The sequence below is a fragment of the Opisthocomus hoazin genome, chromosome 1, assembly GCF_030867145.1.
Source record: "Opisthocomus hoazin isolate bOpiHoa1 chromosome 1, bOpiHoa1.hap1, whole genome shotgun sequence".
NCBI lineage: Eukaryota > Metazoa > Chordata > Aves > Opisthocomiformes > Opisthocomidae > Opisthocomus > Opisthocomus hoazin.
In genome coordinates, this window is record NC_134414.1 from 6,234,077 (window position 1) to 6,261,345 (window position 27,269).

The 27,269-nt window shown below is 43.2% G+C and overlaps 1 protein-coding gene across 1 annotated transcript in view; it reads left to right on the top strand.

Annotated features, from left to right (window-relative positions):
• The first annotated feature begins 1,710 nt into the window (after positions 1-1,710).
• Positions 1,711-27,269, top strand: part of ACER3 (alkaline ceramidase 3) — a 63,759-nt gene continuing 38,200 nt past the window's right edge. The window contains exons 1-2 of the mRNA XM_075415810.1: positions 1,711-1,892; positions 24,220-24,330. Of these exons, the coding sequence (XP_075271925.1) occupies positions 1,790-1,892; positions 24,220-24,330 (214 nt within the window). The 5' untranslated portion in view covers positions 1,711-1,789. The remainder of the gene's footprint in view (positions 1,893-24,219; positions 24,331-27,269) is intronic.

A 27,269-nucleotide genomic window follows, 5' to 3' on the forward strand; every position in this document is an offset into this window, starting at 1 on the left:
CAATCTAAGTATTTTACCATTGCCATCACTAAAATCAATTTTGTTTCGAATGCTTTATAACACTATAAAAAATGTTAAATACATCTGTACCTGATGCTGAAAGCAATTATATACAAGCTGAACGGAAGAAGGCAGATTACTCCTCATGACAAATGTACACGTTATGAAACATCAGCATTTACACTAGGAAAGGTCTGTGTTTAGATCGGAGTTTCGTAGCTTACAGAAGGGGACGTGAGGAGAAAGAAGATATGGAAAAAGATGTTTGTGTGTTTATATGCAGGTTTAATAAATTCTGCTGACACAGAATCACAGAATGTTTGGGGTTGGAAGGGACCTCTGTGGGTCATCCAGTCCAACCCCCTGCCAAAGCAGGGTCACCCAGAGCAGACCGCACAGGACCACATCCAGGTGGGTCTTGAATATCTCCAGAGAAGGAGACTCCACAAACTCTCTGGGCAGCGTGGTCCAGGGCTCTGTCACCCTCAGAGGGAAGAAGTTCTTCCTCATGCTCAGACGGAACTTCCTCGGCTTCAGTTTGTGCCTGTTGCCCCTTGTCCTGTCGCTGGGCACCACTGAAAAGAGTCTGGCCCCGTCCTCCTGACACCCACCCTGAAGATATTTATAAGCATTTCTAAGGTCCCCTCTCAGCCTTCTCTTCTTCAGGCTGAACAAGCCCAGCTCCCTCAGCCTCTCCTTGTAGGAGAGATGCTCCAGGCCTCTCAGCATCCTCGTAGCCCTCCGCTGGACTCTCTACAGTAGCTCCTCATCTTTCTTGAAGTGGGGAGCCCAGAACTGGACACAGTACTGCAGATGGGGCCTCCCCAGGGCAGAGCAGAAGGGGAGGAGAACCTCCCTCGACCTGCTGGCCACACTCCTCTTAATGCACCCAAGAGACCATTGGCCGCCTTGGCAGCCAGGGCACACTGCTGACCGGCAGGGTGTAAGCACTGTGCACAGCCCCCAAGGTTTGCCCAAAGCTTCTCCTCAAGCCTTTGGACCTTTTTCTGACACTTAAAACCCACATGATACTATTAGGCCTTTACTTGTGCGTTTTATTATTTTCCCATGTGTTTCAAGTCTTTCCCTTTTTAGACTTGCCTTTGTGTATCAACTCCGCTTGACAAGCACTTTGCATATTCTGGGTGTAAGTATAGTACGCGTAGTAAGCACTGAGGAAACTAAATAAGGCAACAGAGGAGAGAAAACCCCCGTGCAGTAGGCACAGTGCTATAAAAAACCTCCTTCCTCCTCCCAGCCCACGAGTACCAGAATCGCCTGCCTCTTCGTTTCAAAACGCTGGCCTTACAAACCCTCCCGGCAGCCTGCAAGGAAAAAGAGCGAGGGGGAACCGCCTCGGGGCCACCCCACCGACCCGGGGCAGCGGGTTCTGCCAGGGGAGCGGCTGAGAGAGCGGCCGCGGCCGGGCAGGGCCGGGCCGGGCCGGTGCCCGTCCTGCCTCCCCTCCACAGCGGCGCCGAGCCAAACGTGCCCCCCAGCCGGCAAATCCCCCCCCAGACTTTCCCTAAATCTGCCTTTTTCACCTCAAAATTGCTCTTGACGAGCGCGGCGGCCGCGCCCGGCCCGGCCTCCCCGCGCCCGCAGGCCGCGGCCCGTCGCCATGGCAACCCGCGGGCCTCCCCGCTCCCGCCGCGGCGGCTCCTCCTCCGGCCGGGCGGGCCCAGCGCAGGCCCCCGCCTGCTGCCGCCGCGCTCCGGGCCCGGCGCCCCTCTCCTTCCCTTCCTCCCCTTTCCCCTCGGCTCCGTTCCGGCCTGAAGCGGACGCCGCGATGGCTCCGGCCGCCGACCGGGAGGGTTACTGGGGCCCGCCGACCTCCACCTTGGAGTGGTGCGAGGAGAACTACGCCGTCTCCTACTACATCGCCGAGTTCTGTGAGTGCCCCAGGGGCCGCGTCCCGCCGCCGCCGCCTCAGTCGCCCCCTCTCAGCCCTCCGTGCCCTCCCTCCACTGGCTGGGGAATCCCCGGGTCCTCCATGGCTCCTCTTTCCTGAGGGGGGGGGGGGGGGGCAAATGGCGGGGTGACGCGGCCCCTGCCCCTCAGCCAGCCCGGGGGGAAACGGGTGTTTTCTTGTCCCCTTCCCCCCAAAATCCGTGTCCTGAGGAGGGGGTGGTGTAACCCCCCTCTATCTCCGTGCCCCAGCGTGTTGTTTGGGCCCCCCAGTCCCACGCCTGTCCCTTCGGCCTGTGTCCGAAGTGATGGTGGGGCAGGAGGAGGCTGACCAGGGCTTGGGTGGGCATCGTGGGAGCGGCTGAGGTGGGGTGGCCGGGTGAGGTGGGTCTGGGGGGCTTGGTGCTGGGGCGGGGGTGGCTGTGTGGTACTGCGTGGGGTGCCATGCTGTGAAGCCATGTGGGTCCACGGCTCTGCTCCCCTTCAGAGCCATGGGAGCATCTGCCCAGCCACGGCCCATCAAACCAAGCCAACCTAATGTTTTTGGGAGAGGAGGTTATCTCTGTACAGAGCAGACATCTTCATCCAGGAGAGACGCCTTGGCCCAGCTGGTCTTTGGTGTGTCTCGACCATCATCAGGTTGCTCTGTTGCGGGTGGTGGCAGTTAGAAGAGCTCCAAGGGTCGCTCTGTTGCAGGTGGTGGTCTTTTAAGATAGCTCAGAGCAAGGGCGAGAGAGCAGGCTGTTGTTTTGACCTCAAAACTCTGTTATTCAGAGGCAGTTGGGAATTCAGAGATGTTCAAGCGCATGTTAGGGAAAGAAGAAGAAGCTTCGACTACAGGGTCATCCAGCAGGTGCTGGAGAAGGGAGCATGTTGTGGTAGCAGGTAAAGGATCAAGCCCTCCGTCACTGATGTTTTGCTGAAATATTAAATATTTTTAAGTCTTGGGTGGTGACTTTAAAGGGCGTAGTAGTTGCAGTTATGTGCTGCCACCTGACAGACGCCCTGTCCTACAAACAGCTTTCACGCATTACAAGATAGGCAACTGCTTTTGAAGTGTTAAGACCCTGGGAAAATAGTACTAAAGTGAGCAGGCTCACCTGCCCTTAAGTGCTTGGAGTGGGCAATCTGAGGCGGCCTTTCACATAGCTGGGATGCTTCAGCGGCGCTTTGGAAGAGCTTGGCATGCAAGAGATCGAAGGTTCTGGGCGTCCGTGCCAGGCTGTGACTCCTGGTTACGAACACTGACGTGGGTGAAGGACCGAAATGAATAGTTCTGAAAGAGGTTTTGGAGTGTGGGAATGGGAAGGAGTACAGGATCTGAATAACAGTAGCATAGGCAGCATAGAAACTCAGAGGAAAAAGGAAGTCGGTCTGTAGATTTACAGCTGAGAAGAGGCAGGCCGGGTGAAGAGGGAACAAAATTAAGTGCTCTTAAAACAGGACAAACTTAGAAGTTTTTAAATAGAACTACACTTTTGCAGAGTATGTATTTTTGTGTTTTTCTCGTGGTAAAAAGTAATTTGTGAGATAATCTTCACAGGGAAGAGGAAGCTCTGTTGCTTCAGCCATGTAAAAATAAATTTGACTAGCATGTAAATTTTTGAAATAATTCCCACATTGTTGGCTTTGTGAACTGATACTTTTCATACGCTTCTAGATTATGCAGGAGAAGGAAGGTGAGGATGAGATTGATCGTGTGAGTTGGAAAGGCTTGTGTTCTGAAGAAAAAGGGACTAGTTCTAGAAGGTCTGGTCCCTCCTTACAGTTTTGGTGTTTGGGACCACAGTTTGTTGGTCTGTCAGTTGCGCTGAAAAAAAATGTGTATAAGGGCTGTGCTGGAAATTAAAGGGTTGAAATGCTCCAAGTTTAAAAAGCAAAACAGTAAATAAGCCCACTTTATTTTAGGGCTACCTTAACAGTAGATGATTTCAGTAGAGATGTCAAAAGGGTTTAGATTTTCTTTAGCAATAATTCTGTAACTGCACTTTCAGGGTCAGAGGAAAGAAATTTATTATTTATTTATTAGGATATGAACCCACAGCATGTAAATCTTAGCCAGCAAAAGTTGGTTGGCAGCGTACTTTTTATAAAACAACTAAGGGGTCTGTCCCAGCTTTCTCTAAAATACTTAATGTGAAGCTAATTACTTTGGAGGATCAGAGAGATGTTACCCTGAAATCTAGTTGCTTTAGCAGGAGAGCGGAGAGTATATTCCCCCGAGGTCTCTGTGGCCCAGCAGTCTTCTGTTAGTTGCTGGTCTTTATGGCCTCCTTACTCTGTCAAAAATTGAAATTCAGTGAGCGAACAAACCAGAAAGTACAAAAATACTTCTCTCATCTCTCTCAGAGTTCTCATTGTGGTCATTTTTGATGTTGCTGATGCTGTTTTTAAAACTCATGCACAGCCTGTATTATTTTAAGTTTTACCCTACAGAAGAGTGAAAATTGGTTTCATACTTCTCACTGTCTTGGTACCACCCAGTTAAGCTGCTGGTATTTAAAAATTTTGCGTTAAATGTTTGTTAGAAATAATTTGTAAGAAACTGTTGGAGGCCCGAGGCTTGAAGGATACTGGCAGGTCCAAATCAAATACTGTGTTTTCCTTCGGTTGCAGGCTGAAGAGCCAAACTGAAAGCTTGTTGTGCGAATTACGTCTTTGTGCCATTTAGCAGTTTGTTTTTAATATGCGAATTTTGGTACAAATTGCTACATTGTGTTCCAGAAGCCTACATGCAGTTCTTTGCCATTCAGTCCTTAAAGAACTGGTGTAAATGATGGCATCTAATCAGTTGTACGTATTCAGAGATGTGAAGGTGAGGTAAGGAGTTTTGTAGCACTTGATATTTGCATTCTTTTGATGTACCCCAAGTACAATGACCTGTATTCAAAGATTAATTTTTTTAATAATGAAAAATTCCTTTTTCTTGCCTTTCTGAGTCTGCACTTAGCCAGTTTTCCTCCCTTGTGGAGGTGGATGACTAACTGCTTTATGTCCTTCTGTAGAATATTAAACCAATTGAAATGCAAAAGCAGTTGAAAAGAATTATTTTTGCCAGCTTAACTATGTTAAGCCCTAAAATGGCTCTTATATCCCTCACTGATCAAATCTATCCTATGGTGTAATAATTCCTTCTTCAGTGTTTCTCTGGAGTTTTGGATAGACTGCTGTGTACGAGAGGGCAAGCAGTAGAGATGCTTCCCCCCCCCCCCCCGCCCTAGTCTTTTCCAGCTCCCAGTGCTTGTATGCTGAATTACCCAAGCTTTTGTACACCAGCTTAAGCAAAATAATAATAATAAAAAAGGAAAAAACCATCACCCTCCCACCCAAGCAAACAGAACAAGGTCAAATGTAAGTGCTGTTGTTTAACACGAAGTGCTTGCATGTTACAGTTTACTCCTTGCTTTAGTAGGGTTGATGTTTCAAGCCAGTTTAACCCACGTAGTGTTCAGTTCTGGGGGTCTATTTTGATGTGAATGTCTGTATGACAAGTGCCTTACCCTGCTTGCATTCGCTGTCATCCCTGTAAGAAGGGTTTGTCTTGTATAATATGAGGAATGGATGTAACTAATCTTGATAGATTTCCTTTGTTGAAAAGGTGGAGAGAATTATCAATTTCAAAAGACACTTTAAATTCAAAAGAGCCCGGTGTGGTACCCAAGGGCTTATAATTCTCAGCCAGGAGAACTGGGGGGGCGAATTTGTTGCTATCAAATCAGTGCTGTGTTTCAGTTTGAGTCAACTTTGAGTGATGTTTCCAGGTATGTGAAATATTGCCTTGAGCTATCGTCGTCCATCAGTAATATGCATCATCTACAGCATGACTGCTCTTGAGATAGTATATCCTTATGTTGGCATTTACAGCAGCAAGCATCTGCAGTATCGCTTCAGGCTTCTTAAGGAATTCGTGAAAACGTTTCTGTCTTGGCTTCTGGTCCTGTCTCAGTACGTTCTGCTACCTTCATATAAGATTTTTGTTGTTGTTGTTGAATTGCCAGAGCTAAATCAATTGATTTAAATCCATTAGAGATCTGGTAAACAAATATTTGTAACTGTGCTTTCCATATGGGATCTTTATTTGGGAGGAAAAAAAAAACCCAAACTATATCATGGTTCTAGCCACTTTTGCTGCTTTTCATTAAATCCTTCCTATTTTTGCTTCAGACAAGAGATAGAGATTGACTGTTACCTATGTTCTTAGGTGTGAGATAGCTCATTAACGTGTAGACTGCCATCCAAGCATTCTCTACATTGTGAACAGCGACAAAAAAGTAGTGTGGGGGTTTTTTTTTTAAGCTTTGCTCAAAGAAGACAGCTGTCAAAGATGCACAGATCTCTGTTTTGCATGGAGATCGTTACTTTGGAGCTTAACAACTTGGAAAATTTACTTAATATCTTTAATATTGAATTTTGACTGCCACATACGTACTGTCACCTGTTCCTTTTGGACGTTCCTGCTGTATTTTGCTTTTTATGCCAGAGGCTTTGGAAAGCAGCCAGAGACTGTTGGGCTAGGTACTATCCATGTGAGTTAAAAAAATAAATCTAGCTCTGTCTGCCTTCAAGAACTCTGTCTGTTCTTTCAGTAATAAAGTGGCAGGTGAAGGAAGAATCATCAGGATTAATTGGGTGTGATCAGCCCAACTGCCTGGCTGCAGCTGAATTATTTAAAGACGTCATGACACAGAGGAGTTCTACACTGCGATTTAAGGGAAGGCGATGTCACAGCCTGTAAGACTGAAAGGGATTTAAGTGTGTAACTTTAATGACCTAATTGCAGGAAGCCACAGCACAGGTTTCCTCTTTACATTTATCAGGCTCCTGGAGGGAACTCCCTCAACTTAGGGGACGTTACCTACAAAAAGGTGAAGAGAACATTAAACTAATTGATGGTGGCTATAAAGTGAAGTGGAGTGTCCAGAACAGTGCTTAGCTGTGGGGTGCTTTTTAAGATGAACACTTCTAACTTGCTTTTTTGTGCTGTGGACAAATAGACGTTGCAAGAGGGGTTCCTTCCTTCAGTGAATGATATAGCAGAAGTAAACTCATGAGCCAGACAAATGGTCTCTGCTGTGATGCTTTCTTATTTCTTAAATGATTTTAAGTGATTCTGAGTCAGTGGCAAATACCGTTGCATTAATTTATTTCCCTTCCAAGGTTGCATGTAGGTGTATGTACTTGACTTCAGCCCGAAGATAATCTTGTGGCACTGTTTTGATGCGTTTTGCCACAATTAATGATTGTATATTTGTTTAAATTCTTCCTTTTTTTTTTTTTTTTTGTTTCTTTGCAACTTTCTAATCCGTGATGCAACTCTACCTTTCATCTGATGACAGCTTAATTTTCTGTTTTCCCAAGAGCTTTCATTGAAAGGCAGGGTGAAAGGCTTGCGGAAATTCCACGTTTGTCCAATCAACAGTTCTCATTTATCCATCACATTATGGATATGCTTAAAATTTGACGGACGCTGTGGTAATGGACCACATGTGTTTATCTGCTAGTATTTGTGTATTTATTAAGTGACAATAAAATTCTTAAATATGGTTTAACAAAGCGTTTGATTACTCTATAATTGGTGCTTCATATTCAGGACTTGTACAGCTGGCAGTTGGACATCTGCCACTCCAAATGGTAACAGAGCAGTGGCATTTGTATGATTTAATTTTGCTTATGTGCAAACTAAGGCAGACAGGTTTATGAACTACATAATGCAAATTTGCAGAATATTTATTTGTAGCTAGAAAAAGGAAGATTAATGTAAAATAAATTATGGTGGAGGAACACTGCTGACTTTTAAATGCCATTAAATGAGCCTTTAGTCACGGATAAAAATGACTGTTGTCATAATTGAAAGACAAAAATGTCTTTAGTCCGGTGTTTGTTGTGTCTTTTTGTGTGTGTGTGAAATAGCTATTTATGTAATGCATTTTCTGTATTTGCTGGAGCCTTTCACAGATTGGTGGGGAAGATGGTTTTTAAACAAAAGAAAGATTTAATAATTGCTGCGAAAAATGTTCAAAGGAACTCTGGGAGTTGTCTCCAGTCCCAGTGGCTCAGCAGTATACGCGCGTTTTATCTGGCAGTGCATGCAAGTTCTGACACCCGAGACTGTTTCCCTGACTATCTCAAAAGCCTAAAGAGGGTCACAGAAATGTTCATGGATCACGAACGGTGAAGAAAAATCAAAGAGTTCTGTTAATTCAAGATATGTATCACAAAATGAAATTTATAATGCTAGAAGGGAACCCACTTACAAGTGGTTATCGGGGAGAGCTACCTGCCTCCGATTGCTTGGAGTTTTCCAGGTGTGGGGCTCTTTACACCTGCCTCATGAATTACAGCCATTTTTCAGTCTGTTAGCAGGGAAGCTGAGCTGCTGCATGAATTAAAGGTGCTTGGTTATTCTGTGGTTGTGGAAGTACTACAGAGAAGGAAGGAAAGTGTCAGGAAGAGAGAAATTTCTAGAGAATATTCCAGCTCAAAAACACCAGAGCACCACTGCTTCAGTGTCGATCTTTTACATTAGTTGAGCACAATATCCCCATATAGGCAAGCTCTGCGTAGAGTCCCAGTAATTTTGCAATGCACCGTTTAGATTTAAGGTCTCAGGCACAGACCCTTTTGTGCACTTGAAAATGCAACTGTAAAATACTTGGGGGTTCTGTGCTAGCTCAAAAACCTGAAGTGTCTGACCAGGATATTTTTTTCTATCTGTTTTTAAAAATTAATTTATTTAAAGAAATATGCCGTGTATGCACTGTGATCAGTGACTGAAAAACTGACATTTTCTAAGTGATCAGTGCAGTTAGCATCTGCAGGATCAGTATCTCCTTTGAGACTGACCTGTGGCAGAGTAGGTGCTTCATCCTGTCTGGAGTTTGGGAGACAGAAGCAGCCCTCGCCGTCAGTGCCGCCGGGGAGACGAACCCTCTGTGCCCCTCTTCCTCTCCAGTTCTCTGCCTTTCCAGCAACTGGTGACTCAACCTGCCCTCCACGTTGCAGAGCTTTCCTGAGGGAAATTCCAAACTTGAGATTAGTGTCCAGCAGCGTATCTGTTTCCCAGCTCCATCCTGGGGCCTTATTTTATTTTATTTGGTTTTGCATTATTCCTTGGTTCCTTTGGAGTTGTTTTGCGAATCCAGTGCCCTTGGAGTGACCCTGGATTGATGTGTGCAGAGTGTGTGTCTCCGTCCGGCTTTGTGAGCAAGAGGGTATTTTGCCCCATCCAGGCAACATTGCCCTCATTCTCCTCTCTAACCAGAGAAGCTCAAGAAGGGGACAAGAGCATGGGCTGGTTCAGGTGGACAAGGTTCAGGACATTAGTTTGAGACCTGATTTTTAGGTTTGAGGAGAAGGCAAGGCGCGATCTTCTTTCGGCAGGAAAGCAAACAAGCAGAATTAGAAAAAGATGTTGTGTTGGGGGTGAGCTGAACATCTGCCTCTACCTAACAGCACGAGGTGAGTGAAGCCAGGACAGTGTACATAACTCGCACCAGCCGTGCCTCTGCCACAGTTTCTTCCTTCACGTCCGCTTTTCTGTGAGTCATGAGTGTATGACACGGGATGCCAGAGTATGTTTTGTATGAATTCCAACTAATAGGATTTCAACGTATCAGCTTTATGGTCATAAAACATGACCCAGGAAGCTCTCTGATTTATACAGTGCTTTAATGAGCTTGTTATTAGCAGGGGAAGGTCAAGATACTACTACTCGTAAACTGGATTTTTAGGAATTGTTAATTCTAGTTGGATAAAGATTTTCATTTGGACAGGATCCAGCATCTAGGAATCAGATGCGGTATTAGATCAAAGAGGAAGTCCTGTAGAGCTGTGTTGCATAGTTGAGCATTAAAAATAGTCTGGACACTGACAATCTTGGGACAGAGCATTTCTGTATTAGGTCTGTCATTTGTTCATCAGGTTTTCTTCATCTTCCCTGGTCAACATCATTTGTTTGTTCAGGCAGAGACCTGCTTCCCAACTGGAAAGCACGCTACTGTGTTCCCTTCTAGGAGGTGTTTTGACTTTACAATGAGGAAACCCAGGGACAGCTGAAAAATTACTTATGTGTCTTTGAGAAATAGGATTTGCAGATCTGGCTTTCTCTGAAATGGAATGGGTCACCTACAACAGGGAGCTAAAATAACCCAAGGAACTGATTTTATTGTCATAGGGTGGGATTCACATTTCTTCTAGGTAAAATGGGTGTATTTTTCCTCTACAAGTACTTAACAAGGCTTGCTGTGTAAGAAAAGGGTATGTTTGTGTAATTCTCGTTACAGACTTGATTGCTTTTGGAGGGAGTTTCCAGGCTCTTCTCCTGCCAGAGACTGCAGCAGGCGAGCGCGGAGCCTGCTCAGTGGGTTAGTGCACTCGGGAGGAGAGCTGCAGGGTGTATTTCGACAGATACTCCCTGTATTTCTCCCACAGGATATAGGGTTTTTTTTCAAATTTTAAATCTTGTAGACTTAAGGAAAAAAAAAAAAAGATACAAAGTATATAAGCTCAGAGTTCCTCCGGGTGATATTTTGCTCATGAATGAAACCTAATGCCTTTATCCTTTTTTGTTTTTCCAAGTCCTTTTCACAGTTGCAGAAATGACCCATATAAGCAGAGAGAACTAACTCTATGCAACGTGCTGACCAGTGCCTGAGTAAACAGCCTGGAAAATTGGAGAAGCAAAAGATTTTTCTTTTATTTTTTCAATTTAGTAACAGACATTTAGAAAGAAGGTTGGCAACGCACTTCCGCTCTTTGCGTCCTGTACCTGCAGATCTGGCTTCTGCAGATGGGTACAGTTCAGTGCCATCTGCATAAAGCCGCAGCTTGCAGCAGCAGCATGGGAGTTCAGGGCTTGCTTTACAAGTAGCAGAGTGAAAACCAGATGAGGCAAAGCCACCCAATTTGTATCGCTTATGCCTCTTTCGAGCTGGTAAGTGCAGTCTCTAACAAGAATCAGCTCAACTGAATTGCATAGATGCCTTGGAAGGCAGCAGAGAAGCACACCATGGTAGTGAAATCATACAGCAGATGTTGTTTTCGTTCACTTAAACAAGCTGCTATGGCTTTGTGATCTGTGGTATCACAGTTGCTTTTCACTCGGAGGTTTGGTGGCTGTTAAATCTTTCAAGGCCCAAGTTTTATCTTCGAGTGAAGCCCCTCAGAATGTAGTCTTCAGCACAAAGTCTAACATCAGCACAGTACTCAATGCTAAAACTCTTTGAGTCCCTTCCAATTACTTTTTTCTTGTCTTTTTTATCTTTCTCTGTTCTAGGCTGCAGAGAAATGTTTTAAAGCTATTTCCTTTTCTTAAACGCATTCCATTCCAAGGTCTTCAGTTCTTTTTCCTGCCCTGAAACTCTTCCATGCTGATTTCCACATGGCTTTTGTTTTTTTTTTTTCTTCCTGCTTTTATTGTACTTTTTCCTTACTTCGAGCCATTTGTCTCAAACCTGTGCTCGGAAAGTTTTCCTTTGCCAGTCTGTGTGCCACCATTTGTGCTCAGAACTTGGTTGATTTTATGTACAGTTTTTGACTGTTTCATATCATTATTCGGTAAAACTTCTGCCTGAATGCTTGCCACCCACCTTATGAACTGTAACTGTGTAGGTACTGTATTAAGTTATATTTGTAACAAAAAGATAGTGTTCAAAGCTCAAACCTTCAATGTGTGGTATATCTCTTCCTGTATTTGGTTTAGATTGTGAGATACTCAAGATTTGAACTTTGATCTTACTGTCTTTGTGGAGATGAAGCTTCATTTTCCCTCTAGAGAAATAGCTTTTGCCAAGGTTTGTGGGTAGACAGACAACTGCCAATTTTTTTCTTTTCATTTTTCAAGCAAGAACAAGAATGTTGTCTTGAAATGACAATTGGACAGTGACCAAAGAATAGAGTTGGAGTTAGAAGTTGCAGACCAGGAGTGACAACCTTCAAGTCTTGGGTTAGTGAATTAATTAGGTACTGTTGAAAGTTCTTGCTAGAGGTTGTCATATTAACTGGAAAAGGTTATGAAGACTTTAGAGGAAAGAAGTGCCTATATAAAAGAGATAAAGTTGGGTATTTAGGAGTGACAAAGCAGAGTTTGAGTAATTTCTGAGATCAGCTGCCTGTCTTTTATCACAGGTTCCAGGTAGCCTTAGGGTTTTTCATTTAAGGCAGTCCAGCAAAAAAATATAGATAGTTACAGGTGGGATTTTCTGTTAGTACTGCTGATAAGAGAGAGGATGTCACCAGTCAGCGTTTGAATGGCTGCTGTGTGTCTGAATCAGGCTGTGGTTGCTGACTGATTTCATTAGCCCCACGTGCTCTGTTTTACATCTGTCACATAGGATCTCACCTTTAATTTCCTAACGTTGAAGTAAGGCAAAATGCAAAAGGAAGGCATAAGTCATTAGTAGGAGAAAGTTTAATTCCTCTGGACACCTAAGGAAAATCCACACTGATGACAAGAAAGGGAGGAAAGCAGAAGGATTTGGATTTCGAAGAAAGGCTACTCGAACTAAAGCTACAAATATCTGGAAAAGAGCACTGACACACATTATTCTCTGCCATCCACCATCCAGTGAGCATACTGGGCTCCTCAAATGCTTAGCACTCATATCTCACTGCACAGTGCCTGCAATAGTCCTACAGAGCCTCTGAGATGATACCCGCAGCATATTGTGCCTCAAGCTGATACCCTCTGTTTGTGGTGAGAGCCGACGGATGCTGGGCTGGATGCTCAAAACTGTCAGATGCCGAAAGCTGTGCTTTCTGCTCTGGACAGACCCTTAGACTTGGAGGAGTTGGTGCAGATGCTGAACGTGAAGCCAGGGTGCTGACACTCGCATAGAAGAAGAAAGGTGAACTGGAAGGAGTTGGGTGTGAAGAAAAGTGAATGGATGATTGCCGTAACATCATATTGGGCAATGCTTAGTTTTAGCAGTGGCTGAAGAGTAAGCTTCCCCATCTTGGTTGTTTCTTTCCAGTCTGACATCATCAGCCTGTCTTAAAATAACATTTAAAATACGTTTTGTTTTGTTTTCCAGTAAAGTCTATAATAGCAGCAAATCTGCCCTTCAGCAACGAGCTTATTGCATGTAATATTCTAAGTTTACATAATTTCACCCTAATCTCTTTAGACTTTGATTGCATTTTCCAGCTGTAAGCACTTGCTTTTGGTGAGCTTTCTAGATTGATATTTCAAATGATCTGCCTATGTCAACTGCTTTTACTTTAAATTTACTTGCAAAGTCCTTCCAGGTGTACTTCAAAGTAATTGATCTGCTTGCTATCATTTTAGGTGCATTTTTATGAGGGAAATGGTGCTTTTTTTTCTGTGAAGCTTCCCATACTCTAGGAAAGCAACATTAAAATATGACAGGATGGCATATCAGCTAATTGTAATGCAAGTTTATTTGTTGTTGTTCACTTAATTGTGGATATCTTGGATTGGGAATAAAATGTCCTGTAAAGGACCCGTGTACTATCGTATTTGTCCAGGATGCTTCCTGCAATCTCATAGAAGTGTGCAAGGACAGATTCTAGCACTTGTTACATACTTAAATACCATTATTTTTCATGTAGTGGTCCCTTCAAAATGCCAGACCACATTTATTAATGCTTCAGAATGCCCTGCACTTGTGACAGGCCTAGCTGGTGTGACAGGCTTAGTTAGAGCCACAGTAAGATAATTAGCAAAACTGGCTTCAAAAGTGACGAATGTGGCTTTTTGATTTAGCTGCTATAGCCATCTTTATTCTGGCCTGTCACCTCAGAATATTTCCCTTGCAATTGCTTTTGTAATTATCCATTAAACTTCACAGTCAGTCCTCCACATTTTGTCATCTGACCTATTAACCCTCTTCTGAGGAACAGCATCTCGTGCAGACCTCAGACTTCACTCATGAAAGGCTTCAAGATGGGTCCCTCTAGGAAAAAAAACCCAGTCATCCTTCCTCAAAAAATCCATCAATCCAAGTGTTCTTTAACTGTTTTACTGTGTTCAGTTTTGGGCCCCTCACTACAAGAAGGACATTGAGGGGCTGGAGCGTGTCCAGAGAAGGGCAACGAGGCTGGTGAGGGGTCTGGAGAACAAGTGTGATGGGGAGCGGCTGAGGGAGCTGGGGCTGTTCAGTCTGGAGAAGAGGAGGCTGAGGGGAGACCTTATCACTCTCTACAACTACCTGAAAGGAGGCAGGTGTTAGTCTGTTCTCCCAGGTACCCAGCGATAGGACGAGAGGCAATGGCCTCAAGTTGCGTCAGGGGAGGTTTAGATTGGAAATCAGGAAAAATGTCTTTACTGAAAGAGTGGTCAGGCATTGGACCAGGCTGCCCAGGGCAGTGGTGGAGTCCCCATTCCTGGAGGTGTTCTAAAAGCATGTAGATGTGGCACCTGGGGACATGGTTTAGTAGATATGGTGGGGTTGGGTGGATGGTTGGACTTGATGATCTTAGAGGTCTTTTCCAACCTGTGATTCTATGATTAAACACTTTCTCATCATTTGTGGTAGTCTTTAAGAATTCCAGGAGGAGGCAGAGGACTCCATTACACTAAACATTGTGAGAATTGGTAACAAAAATGTTATTTCTGAAAAGTACTCAGTTCGTACTCTAATGTCATTTCTACATTGCAGCTTTATTTACAAGAGGTGTTTTGGTGAATTCATTGATTTTTATTGTGGCAGCTAAGGATGGTCTAGTGGCTCGAGGAACGCTTTGGTGTTTGAAAGTCCTGGCTTCAGTTTTATGCAGGTTTCTTTGTGACTCAGGCACCCTCTTCTAGCCTGTCCTGTTCTTGCAAGGATATTGAGGGTAATTATGCAGAAGGCTGGGGCGGTTCAGACTCTGCAATAATACAGACTAAATAGGTAACCGATGTGTTATAGATTTGTGGGAGAAGAGCAAAAACTTTGCCCAGCAACAAATGTTCCACCATCTAAGTTTAAATCTGCATTATGAATGCAAATGTTGGATTTCTGGGATTGCAAGGGTATCGGTTTCTTACGAAGAAACATGGGGAGCTTTGAGATTTGGATTTGTGCAGGATTAGCTTTCGCGCTGTTATTTTTAGTAAAATATACATCAGAAGCAAGGTCAGCGTTAGAACATTCTCATGTTAGGTTCTAATTTTCTAGTGTCTTTACTACACAGTAGCAAAGCATTTTGGAGAGAGGTGAGGGCAAAGGAGAGGATAGCTTAATTGTAACCTGGGGCGATTCAGCAGCAGTGCTTTTGCAAGACGTGCGTAGCAAAGAGAGGCTTGGGCATTAGAAAATACACCCACCCTTCACAGGTTTGAACTGCGCTTTCTTGTGTGTGCTGTGTTCGTCGGGAGTGTCAAGAGCTTTTTCTTCTAATTACCTTTTGATTGTTTTGGGGAACACAAATGTAACGCCAAATACTGTAATTAAATTAAAAAATCTACAAAAATATTAGCTGAACTAGTGTGATGAATGCCAAGGGAATGAATCCTGCAGCTGGGATGTAAAGTGTGTAAGGCCATAAATTGGAACGTATCACTTGACACAGCATGTTGGAACTGCTCATAAATGAGCCCTGGGAATAAAAATCAGATTGTGTTGTTAATAATTAATTTTTTTTTTCTAAAATTACCTTATTATCCCTCCCCTATCCGCTAAATCACTGAAATGGTTTACCTCCTCAAAGGATATCACCGTATATTTACATATCCTGGAGAAATGGAGGCCAAGCAAGGGCAAAGCAACCTAGAAGATCTAGAAGCCCTGCCCTGCCCGCTGACTTTGAACACAAGAACCTCCCAGCTGGCCACCAGCTCTGCAGCAGCAATGCTGCCTGTAGCTTTTTTGGCCTTCTCCCAGCACTTGGACTTGCTGGAAGCTGCGCTGGGTTGCGGCTGGGGCTGAGACGCGTGCGGCTGGAACGCAGTGTGCTCACACCAGTGGTATGCAGCTGTGTTGGTGCTAGCACGGAGGAGGAGGCTGCGTTCCTGCCTCCTTCGCTTCCTTTCTTTGCGCGTGGTGGGTTGTTTTCTTCGGGTGTCTTGCGACATGTTGTCCGCTCTTGCTTGAAACTGTTCCAGGATTCATGGCTTCCTTTGGGAGATGTTGCTGCTGCCAAATAAACTTGATCTCTAGATGTTCTACCTAAACTTCCCATTTCCTTGTTTCAGTCTGTTAGTGCTGATCAGAATGTCCTTCCTCAGTAATACAAATAATATTTTTTTCAGTCCTTCCCGCATGTAAATCTGTTGGATTCCACTTTGTAGCTGCTGCCTGGCCAACATCTAGGTAGCTGTTCCCATTTTTTCAAAGATCTCTCTTTTCCATTGTGGTACTCCTGGTTGCTGTATCTGACCTCTCCCTCTCATTTGTCGGTTACAGTTTTTCTCATAATGGTATGCCAGTGTCTATACAGAGCTAGATTAATGCAGCATTTGTAATGTACTTGCTTTGTCTGCCTTTCAATTTTTATGATTCCTATGATCTGTATGAATTTAGTCTTTATATTTCTGATTTTAAATACCAAGGGAGATCTAATAGTCCCTCTAATAACCCATTAGTTTGAAGCATTATTTGTCTCCACCTGTTTTTGTAGTTCTTCAGCATGCTTTCCTACGTAGCTTGTAGAGTTCAGTAATTGCTTCACTATTTGTTTCCTTCAGTACTTTTCCCATTTTGTTACTAGAAATGTGGTGGCTAAGACAAGCTGCAGCTGAATTGCTGAAGTTACAACTTCAGTTAACGTTCAGACAAACAAAATCAAGGCTTGCTTAGTATTTGGAAAGGAGAATTACAGCAGGTAAGAAACGGATCTTGTTGCTTAAGAATGGATACACCGGCAGGCTGTGCTGCCATTCAGCGAGACCTGGACAGGCTGGAGAGTTTGGCGCAGAGGAACCTGATGAAGTTCAACAAGGACAAGGGCAGGGTCCTGCAGCTGGGGAGGAACAACCCCAGGCACCAGTACAGGCTTGGGGCTGACCTGCTGGGAGAGCAGCTCTGTGGAGAGGGACTGGGAGTGCTGGGGGACGACAGGGTGACCATGAGCCAGCAGTGTGCCCTGGCTGCCAAGAAGGCCAATGGCATCCTGGGGTGCATTAAGAAGAGTGTGGGCAGCAGGTCGAGGGAGGTTCTCCTCCCCCTCTCCTCTGCCCTAGTGAGGCCCCATCTGCAGTGCTGTGTCCAGTTCTGGGCTCCCCAGTTCAAGAAAGATGAGGAGCTACTGGAGAGAGTCCAGCGGAGGGCTACTAGGATGATGAGGGGACTGGAGCATCTCTCCTATGAGGAAAGGCTGAGGGAGCTGGGCTTGTTTAGCTTGAAGAAGAGAAGGCTGAGAGGGGACCTTAGAAATGCCTATAAATATCTTAAGGGTGGGTGTCAGGAGGATGGGGCCAGACTCTTTTCAGTGGTGCCCAGCGACAGGACAAGGGGCAATGGGCACAAACTGAAGCAGAGGAAGTTCCAGCTGAACATGAGGAAGAACTTCTTCACTCTGAGGGTGACGGAGCCCTGGCCCAGGCTGCCCAGGGAGGTTGTGGAGTCTCCTTCTCTGGAGATATTCAAGACCTGCCTGGACACAGTCCTGCTGTAGGTGACCCTGCTTCGGCAGGGGGGTTGGACTGGGTGACCCGCAGAGGTCCCTTCCAACCCCTACCATTCTGTGATACTGTAACACCCCCCACTTCCATTTTTTTTTTTATTTTTTTTATTTTTATTTTTTTTTAAGTCAGTGTTGGTCCTGTGCTCCAGCCTGGAGTAAAGCTGTGTTGTGTTTCACTGAGTAACAGGAAGTTTATATTGGTCCTTCATGCACATTAGCAAGCAGAGAGTTTAGTAATTACAGATTGGCAAAATTCCCGTCAGGATGACTTGGTTTTCTCCCCTTGAGGTCCTGCTGAAATACCAAATGGAGACAGGAGTTTTCATTTCCTGACACTCTGAAGTGCAGTTATTGTAGACTTTGAAGTGGAAGATATTAAAAATGGCTGGTGGAAGTGAAAATCTAATTGCTGTACTGCCCTCCTGGTGATAAAGCTGTAAGCGAAAACAGTACTATATTGAAGTTAGTGGCCGAAAGAGCTGATTCTGTGTAGTTGGGTCTTCTGAAGAATCATGAAATGCCTGCATTTTGAGACGTCAGTGATGCAGACCTCCTCTGGGCTCTGGCTTAGTTATTATTGACTGAGAATATGTAGCGTATGCTGCTTGAAAACTTGCTGGATTTTATTTGAATTAATTTCTCTGCTGACACTTAGAATGCTGTGATAGGTGAGCTATGAAGTACTTAGCAAGGACTCCCATATTAGATTTGAGTAAGTTTCTTATTCTGATAAGGAGGTACTCTAGATTCCTCCTCAGTCTTTAAGCTGTTGGGCTACATACTCCTCCAGTTCAAGTCTAATTTCCAAACACCTTTTTGCCTTCCATTATTTTACATTTTCTGGTACTGCTGGGCTGCAGGACTGCTCTTTTTTTCACCTTTATTTTGCTGGTATTCTGTGTGTGTGTTCATCTTTGGTTTCGTATCCCTAGAGATCCTTCTAAGAGAAAAATCGTTATTTCAAAGAGAGGGTACCCAATGGTAGATTGCTCTCAGATGTCCTCAATTGCATTGCTTCTCAAATTCTTTAAATTTGGTAAATCCTCTAATAATGAGCTGTAGTTTGCACCAGAGCGGCTTGATATGATTCCGGAAACAAAAGCCATGAGATAGAATGCGTTGTATCTGAAAGCAGCCAGAAGGATGAGTCAAGTTCTGCATGATGCCATCTGACAGGCTTTGTTTTTTATAATTATTTTTATTTTCTTTATGTGATGATGGGAAAAGAAAAAGCTACGTGATGCGGGAAGTGCACGAAAATTAATATCCACCATGATATCCAGACAATGGAATGGATGTTTTCAGCCTCAAAATCTTGTTTGTTTGCTTGCTTCTTGTTTTATTTAAAGGCACACTTTGACTTTGCTGCAACTTCGGCGTGTATTTGAGAAAATAGCAGCCACTTTCCTTTCTCCTGTTTCACGCTGAGGTGCAGTTGCCCTTAAGGGGAAGCTGAAAGCCTGTAATGAATGTTGTATTTGTTAATCCAGATTTTTATGTATAGTCAGCTTTTTTAGCTGCAAAAATTTGCTGCTTTGCTCTCTGAGGCTAACATCTCTTTCTGTTGTTTCTGAGTCTTGTAGAAACCATAGCAGTGAAAAGTCTCTGACAGAGAGAGAGAAAGAGCATTTTAACATTTGAAAATATCCTTGCGGTTGTTCTGTATACAAACATAGGAGAAGGGATCTCTGAACACTCTGTAAATCACATTGGTCACCTTGTCAAAAGCTGAAGATCATAATTTTTGCTTTTTTTTTATAATAGCACTTTTCCTGCCTCACTGAATCATAACCTATATTCTAACTCCCACTGTGGTGTTCCTGATGTTTTCACATCGTGCCTGTTATTCCTTTACAACCATGTTCTGTTACGGCTTGATTTATTTACAACTTTACTTGCTTTATTCTTTTGACTCCTCATCCAAATTTATTGTAGAAATGATTTTCTAATGTAGGATTAACTACGTATTTGGGGAAATAGAAGCCTTATGAATGTAAGGCCCTTCAAATTTGTGTACTCTCTAGCTGTACCAAGCTGTCTGTATAACAGTAACATTGTGCTTGTGTTTGCCTGTAAATACTATTTTCTCTTTAAATTTATATCTTTTGTCAGTGAGATGGTCAGTCTCTGTGCAGATCTTTGTGCATTTATGATGATATGCGTATTTTTTAGGGTCTGAAGATGACTCTGCACATACATGGTAAAAAAGACTTGTCTGGTTTTGCTGTTGTATTTGTAGAACAGGGAGCAGATGTGGTTTGCCACTTGTGCAGCTGTCGTTCCCATAGACAGAGGCCTGTTGAAATGATGTTTTGCATATATTTGATTTTGTTCTGGTGCCATATGGCATTCTCTCAATGAGTAAAACAGTATTTTGAAACAATGGTTTGCATTAGAACAGTCTTGAAAGACTTTTATGAAAATTTGTAAGGTCAGTCACCCAGTCGGCGTTTGTCGTGATTAGACGTTAATTTAGCACTTTCGCTAGTCTCACGTATGGTCTTTTTGGACATAGTCTGTTTCACGACTGTGATAAGCCACCGCATCGTGTCATCTGGTTTTTGAGCTTACTGAGCTTCACCCTGAAAGCAGGTAGGTTCATCACGCTGCCCATTTCTACTGGGAAGCAGATGTAAATGTCTGGTCTTCAGTGGGAAGCTTTCCTCAAAATTCTAGCCCGCGTTTTTTTAGGGTTAGCTTATATCTATTTATTTGTTTGTCAGCGTTATCCTTTAGCTCCCTTCCGTCCTTGACATTTACCCATATTTACAGACTGCACTTTTATTCCATCCAGCCATTGTTTTGTTAGGCTAGGTGAGCTAAGCAATTTTTGTCCCTTCTGATGTTGTAAGTTCCCGTTCATCACTCCCATTGAGTCATGCTTCTCTGCACCTGATGTGCTTTGTCTTTTCTTTTGTCGATAACTAGAGAACAGTGTATTCTGCTATTGGCGTGCGTGAAGACATTACTATTTTCTCTGCCTCTACTGGAAATAAATTTTGGGGGTTTGGTGCCTATAGTGATGGCTTACGGTCAGTCACCATGTGATCTTAATTCACTTTTCTGCCTCTTCAAAAAGATTAATTCTACATTTGGAATAAGGATTCATATTTGCATTGAAAGAGGCATGTTCTTGGCCATCACATTTAATGGTGTTCCTGTCACTTCAGTCCCCAAGTTCATTCATTTCTTCCTCTGACAATCTAGTCCTCCTTTCTGTTGACAGACATGGCGAAGATAAAATGCTGAGAAACTGTCTTTGGTCACTGAAGAAAAATTAGATAGCTCCCTGGACCAGTGTTCAAGGAATCCAGTACTGAAATACAAGAATGCTGTACAGATTTAAGCCCAGGTCTCTCCATGTGCATTCATCTGATTTCTGATATGCTAAATTTCTTACAGGCGTCACCAGTGATCTCTTCTTTAATTATTTTGCGTACCTTCTGCCTTAGTTACAATTTCTCCGATCTCTGTTTTTCCCAAGGAGGTCTGCTGTGTTATTTTTTTCCCTTTTTTTTAAAAACAAGAAAATCTGGTGGAAAAGGTTAGGTTTCTTGACAGTTTAACTTTTTTTCCCATTTTCAACTTCCATATCTATTTCCTTCAAAGCTTGTTTCACTTTCTTGTTCATTAATTAACTTTAGAGTTATGAGTTTGTAGTTGTGTCACCTTTTCCTTCTTTCTTGGTATTGTTTGTTAATCTCTGTGCGTATCCCACTGCTGTTTTTTCAAGGAATTAATAAAAATCCCTTTTAATGAATTTATAAGCTATTCTGTGTGAGGATAATCCTGTAAAGACTAGCTAGGCTTAAGATATATGTGCTCCTGGGGGCCTTGGGTTTGAAAGAGGCCTTGTAGTTTTCGTTCTTGAAAGAAGTAATTTGCTAGCAGCAGGCCAGAGGACTTCATTGTTCCCCCGCCCCCATTTCCCTCTTAAAAAAAATTTGCACAACATTCAATAAGTATGTTTTGCACATAGGCTTGCCTAATCTGTGCTGTAAATGTTCTGAATAGTATGGGCCAAAAAGTGCAGTGAAGGAGTGGCAGGAATTTACAGCTAGATTAGGTCTATGGTATTTCCTCTCCCAGCGAGAAGGTCCTAGATTAAACGCTCGTAAATTTTCAATAATTTAACATAATTACAGCTTTACAGGAAGTGTTGAAACCTGCGCTTTCCTACAGAAGAATCTCTTTTCTGCGTTCTGAACATCCATTTGAAGTTTGTTATCCTACTGCACGTCTCCTCTGAAGTCACGTGCCTTCCCAGTTGCGGGTAAACATCATGGCATTTCTTTTGTTCGGAATTTTCATCTTTGAATTTTTGCCAGGTTTTTGACAGTTTCATAACGAAGTGACCTTGAACAGTGATATTTATATAATATCTAATAACTTCTCTTTAAAATGGGCGTGGTTGAGAACTGCTTTAGAAAGCAGAAGATTCGCTATCCGGACTACATAGCCTTTACTCTACTTTTCGAGGCTGGATGACATCTAAAGATGGCTTGTGGGAGGACGTGGTAATGGTCCATGTACCACACAATACTCAGTTTTGGTGGATTTCTTCCAAACTTGGTCTCTACTGAAAGTGAATCACTTCCCATTGCAACACTGTGGGAATGTGGTAAAAGGTTAATGAATCCCCAAAGAATTGAAGCATGAAAAAGGCCTTTTGTATTGGTTGAAATGTGTATGTCTTTGCAGAGCTGTTTTGATTTCAGCTGGGCTGCTTTGACGTGGAGGAACTTACTACAGAGCTGAATAGAAGAGTAAGAGCTCTTGTACATCTCTGTTTTGCTTATTGTAACTTGGTGAAGTTCATGATTATGAAGGAGACGATGTTAAATCGATAAGGAACTGATTCAAAGAAGGTCTCAGTAATCAGATCTGATTTTTATCTGGTCAAGGAGACTGTCTCAAACCGAGATTTGAATCCACTTTGTGAGAATGTAGAAGAGCTAACTTTTTTAAGTTAACTAGGTACACTTCTGCTTCACGTCTTCTGAAATAACCTGTTTTCCATGGGGGTTTAAATTCTCTGTAAACCTGTAAAGTTTGGATTTTTGTTCCCAGAGGTGCTGTAATACTTTGGGGTTGTATGATCGTAGTTTGGTAGTTTTTGCTTTTCTGTGGGATGGATCCTGGGAAGTAGGACTCCTGAAAAATAGGCGCGCGTATGAGGGGAGTGATTCAGACGTGGCCTGCTCACTCTTGTTCTTGATTTTAGAAAGTGAAACTCTTCTGAGATTTTCTGCTGAATAACGAAGCCAGAAATAGGGGGGTTTTTTGCCTCTCCATAGCCTCATACATTGTGCTTTTCATTGAGATATTTGGAAATTAGAGTTTCAATTTCATATATCTTTAACTGACAGCGTGTGAAAGTGTGCAGTTTAATTTATGTAAGCAAGATTCTGTCTTCTTTAGTAGATTTGCTCTTTTTCCGAAATTGCATGTCGTTTTATTCCCATTATGTAACCTTTATTCTCAAAATCATGCTTTTGTGGTTAGGCTAAAAAGCTGAATCTGCATCCCTTCTGCTGAGAAATGTGCCATTTCCTTATGCTTCAATTCTCAATATTTCACTGTGCTTTTGCATAGGCCAGGACAGTTTAAAAAAAAAAAAAAACACAACAAAACATCTAAATCAGACTGGGACAGTAGTTTTAAAGAAAACAAAAAAGACAGGTTCCTTCATCTTCCCCAGTGCTGGAAGGGTCGTCGTGCCCCCTGGTACGAGTGCTGGGCTCTTGGCTTGTTCTTGCTTCCTCTGATCTCTGCAACACGAGTAATTTCCCTCGTGGCATCCCACCTTCAGCAGGAGGGATGGGGAGCGGTGGCGTCTTGCTAAAGTTCGGGCTCTTGGTTATCCCCGACAGTTGCCTATCGTGCCGCTCAGTAGCGGCTTCTGACTTTTTGCTGTTCATTATCGTACCCTCTTGCAGTCTTTGGTCTTCTGTTGTGATTTGTGATGTAGCATCCCATGAGGGTGGTGAGGCCCTGGCCCAGGTTGCCCAGAGAAGCTGTGGCTGCCCCCTCCCTGGAAGTGTTCAAGGCCAGGTTGGATGGAGCTCTGAGTGACCTGGAGTAGTGGAAGATGTCCCTGCTCATGGCAGGGGCGGTTGGAATGAGATCTTTAAGGTCTCTTCCAACCCAAACCGTTCTATGATTCTGTGATTCTGTCCGATCCAGCTTGTTCTGTGAGTGAGCAGCAACCAACACAGTAATAAAGACTGAACAGCTTTCATCTGGGAACAAGTCACTTGGTGACCTTAAAGTGTCTGAAAGGAGTGGGAAGGAGAGTGTTCCAAGAATAGCTTTAAAAAAGGAAAAAAACAAATAGCTCTTTTAAAATACCACTATATAAATAACTATTTGGGGCTTGTATCTCCTTAAGGAATCGGGTTTTAATTCATGAGCTGTGCATTCAAGGTAATCCTATTTTTCTGCCTCCTAACAAGAAAGTAAGCACCATCTAAGTCAAAACGTTTTAGTTGAATTAGTATTTTGTTACTATCCACACATATGGAAAAAGACAGAAGAGTTAAAATGTTCTTAGCCTTCAAGTAGTTTACTGTGTTGCACTAAAATTTAACTTTGTATCATGTGTGAAAGCAGAAGACAACTTCAGAAAAGGTGTAGCTTTCTGGATGAAAACTGTTGAACCTGTGTTTAGTGAGTGAATGCAGCTGTATTTATTTAAAATGCATAATACCTAATTCTAAATCTCTGCTTTTCCTTTCTGTCCTACAGGGAACACAGTGAGTAACCTGATTTTCATTCTACCTCCAATCTATGGTGCGATTCAGACCTATAAAGATGGCCTTGAAAAACGGTATTTAGCTGCATATTTGTGTCTTACAGGTATGTGTGACCCTTAATTTGCTCTTTCATTATAAAAAGAGCTCAGATGTACAATGAGCAATATCCAAATATTGATAAACTAAGTGGTTAAATCCAAATACTATGTGTGTGAAATGTAAACCTCAATTTGTTATACTTGTTAATGTTTACAGAAATTGGTATTTGTTGGAAGGACATGAAGTTAGAATTTGTTAAATTACTTTATGAGTTTTTAAAATGATCCTTTTCTGGCTTTTAGTCCTGCTCAGTGCATCTTAGCTTACTATGTTCTTTTATGATGATTTACAGAAGATGTCTTGTGTATCCTACTTCCAACAGTTTCACACTATATTAATATTTTTGTGACATTTGTATGGAACAGTAGTACAAGAAATGGCCAAGATCTTGAAGGAACTGGAAAGACATTCTTTCATGAATTTGAATTTGTTTTCCGTTCCTCTTTGGCATATATCACCCAACAACCTGACTGCCATCCGATGTGGGAGGTTCTGCAAGGATGGAAGAACATGACATTTGTGCATAGGTGAACTTAAGGGCAGTCTGTTTTTTTCTAAAACAGTAAAATCCTGAAAAGAACCACCTTCCTTTAAAACCTTAATTATGTAAAGAGAAGTCATGTTCCTTATGAGAAAAGGAGAGGTCTGAAGATGGTTCAGATTTGGCAGTTGGGTCTCGAAGCAGATTTCACAGAATTTCTGTGCTTTGCAGGATTTTTATGTTTGCTGTAGCCCCCGTCTCTGTGGAGGCTATCTTTCCCAGTCTTCTCAGTAGTAAGAGATTGGTTTATTGTAAATGTTACTTTTAAGCTTGGCATACTTATATATTTAGACAAACATTGTCGAAAACCACGTATCCATATGCTAAATGTATTCTTGATACCAATTAAACTGTAACATACACTAGGTACAACTTCATGTTTTTTCAGTTACTTCAGCTTTGCTGATATGTGTGAAACATAAGCAGCAACAATGTGCAGGTTGGGATGCTGTCTGAACATTTTCCAAATAGCCATTTGTAGGCTTTTTAAGGTTTTGAGTAATTATTCATTTTTGCCTCAGTATAAAATAGTTTGGCAGAAGGAATTCTTGAAAGTCAGGGTTTCCTTTTAAAAAGACAAGGGATAGAAACGGTGTGTAAGCGTTTGCTGAATTTGACTCTTTGCGTGTTCTTGAATCAAAGTATCCCATACTGCCATTTTTCTAAACTAAAAAAAAAAAAAAAAAGAAAGAAAAGAAAGGAAAAACTCTGTGTGTGAGACTCAGTCCTCTCTGTAACTTGTGGCTACCTCCGTCAGTGACACTTCATGATGGACAAAGTGTGCCACTATCTGACCAGGATGTCAGGTTGTCACACCAACACTGCCCTAAGTGCGTGTTTCTCATACACAGTTTAATGTTTAAAATGTTATGTTTTTTTTTTTTAAAAAAAGTCTGCCTGATCATAAGAAATACCATGGAGTTCAGTCTTATGCTTCTGTTGGTGATCATGAAGGGGAGCTCAGCCTGCGTATTTGACAGCAGTGCTGGAGGGCAGTCCTGAGTTCCAGCTGGGCTCTGCTCGTCTGTGCCTGGGATGCCTTTGACTCCTGTCTGAAGGGATAAATGCTTGCATGACTTGATTTTTATCTCATATGTTGGAATCTAAGAGTAAAGTTCACTCCCCAAAATGTTTCTCTTCTGTTTTGTCTCTGCTTCAGTATTCGTAGCACTGGAATGTTTTACAGCAGTTGAAAGATGTAAAGGAATAAAGAAGACTTCATAGTTTCTCAGTGAAAAACAGGAACAGGATGGTTTGGAATCACAAACCTCTTAAGATTAGATCTACTACAGAACAAAAGCAGCAAATAAGAAGATAAACAGAATTTTAAACATAGTTGAAATGTGCCAGGGACATTGGCATTCTTTCTGTGCACGTAACTGAATGAGAAGCATATTTAAATGGAGATAAATTAAATGTACAGAAATGTCCTTTTGTAAGGAAGTACCAGAAGAATTCTTTCCCTTGCAATAATTTTATGTATTAACAGATTTCACTCCACTTGCTTAATTTGTAACACAGAATCACAGAATGGTCGGGATTGGGAGGGACCTCTGTGGGTCATCTAGTCCAACCCCCTGCCAAAGCAGGGTCACCTAGAGCAGGATGCACAGGACCTTGTCCAGGTGGGTCTTGTATATCTCCAGAGAAGGAGAATCCACAACCTCTCCCTGGACAGCCTGTTCCAGTGCTCCTTCACGCTCAGAGGGAAGAAGTTCTTCCTCATGGTCAGCTTGAACTTCCTCGGCTTCAGTTTGTGCCCGTTGCCCCTTGTCCTGTCGCTGGGCACCACTGAAAAGACTCTGGCCCCATCCTTCTGACACCCACCCTGAAGATATTTATAGGCATTTCTAAGGTCCCCTCTCAGCCTTCTCTTCTTCAGGCTGGACAAGCCCAGCTCCCTCAGCCTCTCCTCATAGGAGAGATGCTCTAGTCCCCTCATCATCCTTGTAGCCCTCCGCTGGACTCTCTCCAGTAGCTCCTCATCTTTCTTGAAGTGGGGAGCCCAGCACTGGACAGAGTACTGCAGATGGGGCCTCACCAGGGCAGAGTAGAGGGGGAGGAGAACCTCCTTCGACCTGCTGGCCACACTCTTCTTAATGCACCCCAGGATGCCATTGGCCTTCTTGGCAGCCAGGGCACACTGCTGGCTCATGGTCAACCTGTCGTCCACTAGGACACCCAGGTCCCTCTCCACAGAGCTGCTCTCCAGCAGATCCACCCCAAGCCTGTACTGGTGCCTGGGGTTGTTCCTCCCCAGGTGCAGGACCCTGCCCTTGCCCTTGTTGAACTTCATCAGGTTCCTCTGCGCCCAACTCTCCAGCCTGTCCAGGTCTCGCTGAAGGGCAGTGCAGCCTGCCAGTGTACCAGCCACTCCCGTAGCCACTCCATACGCAGCAGTA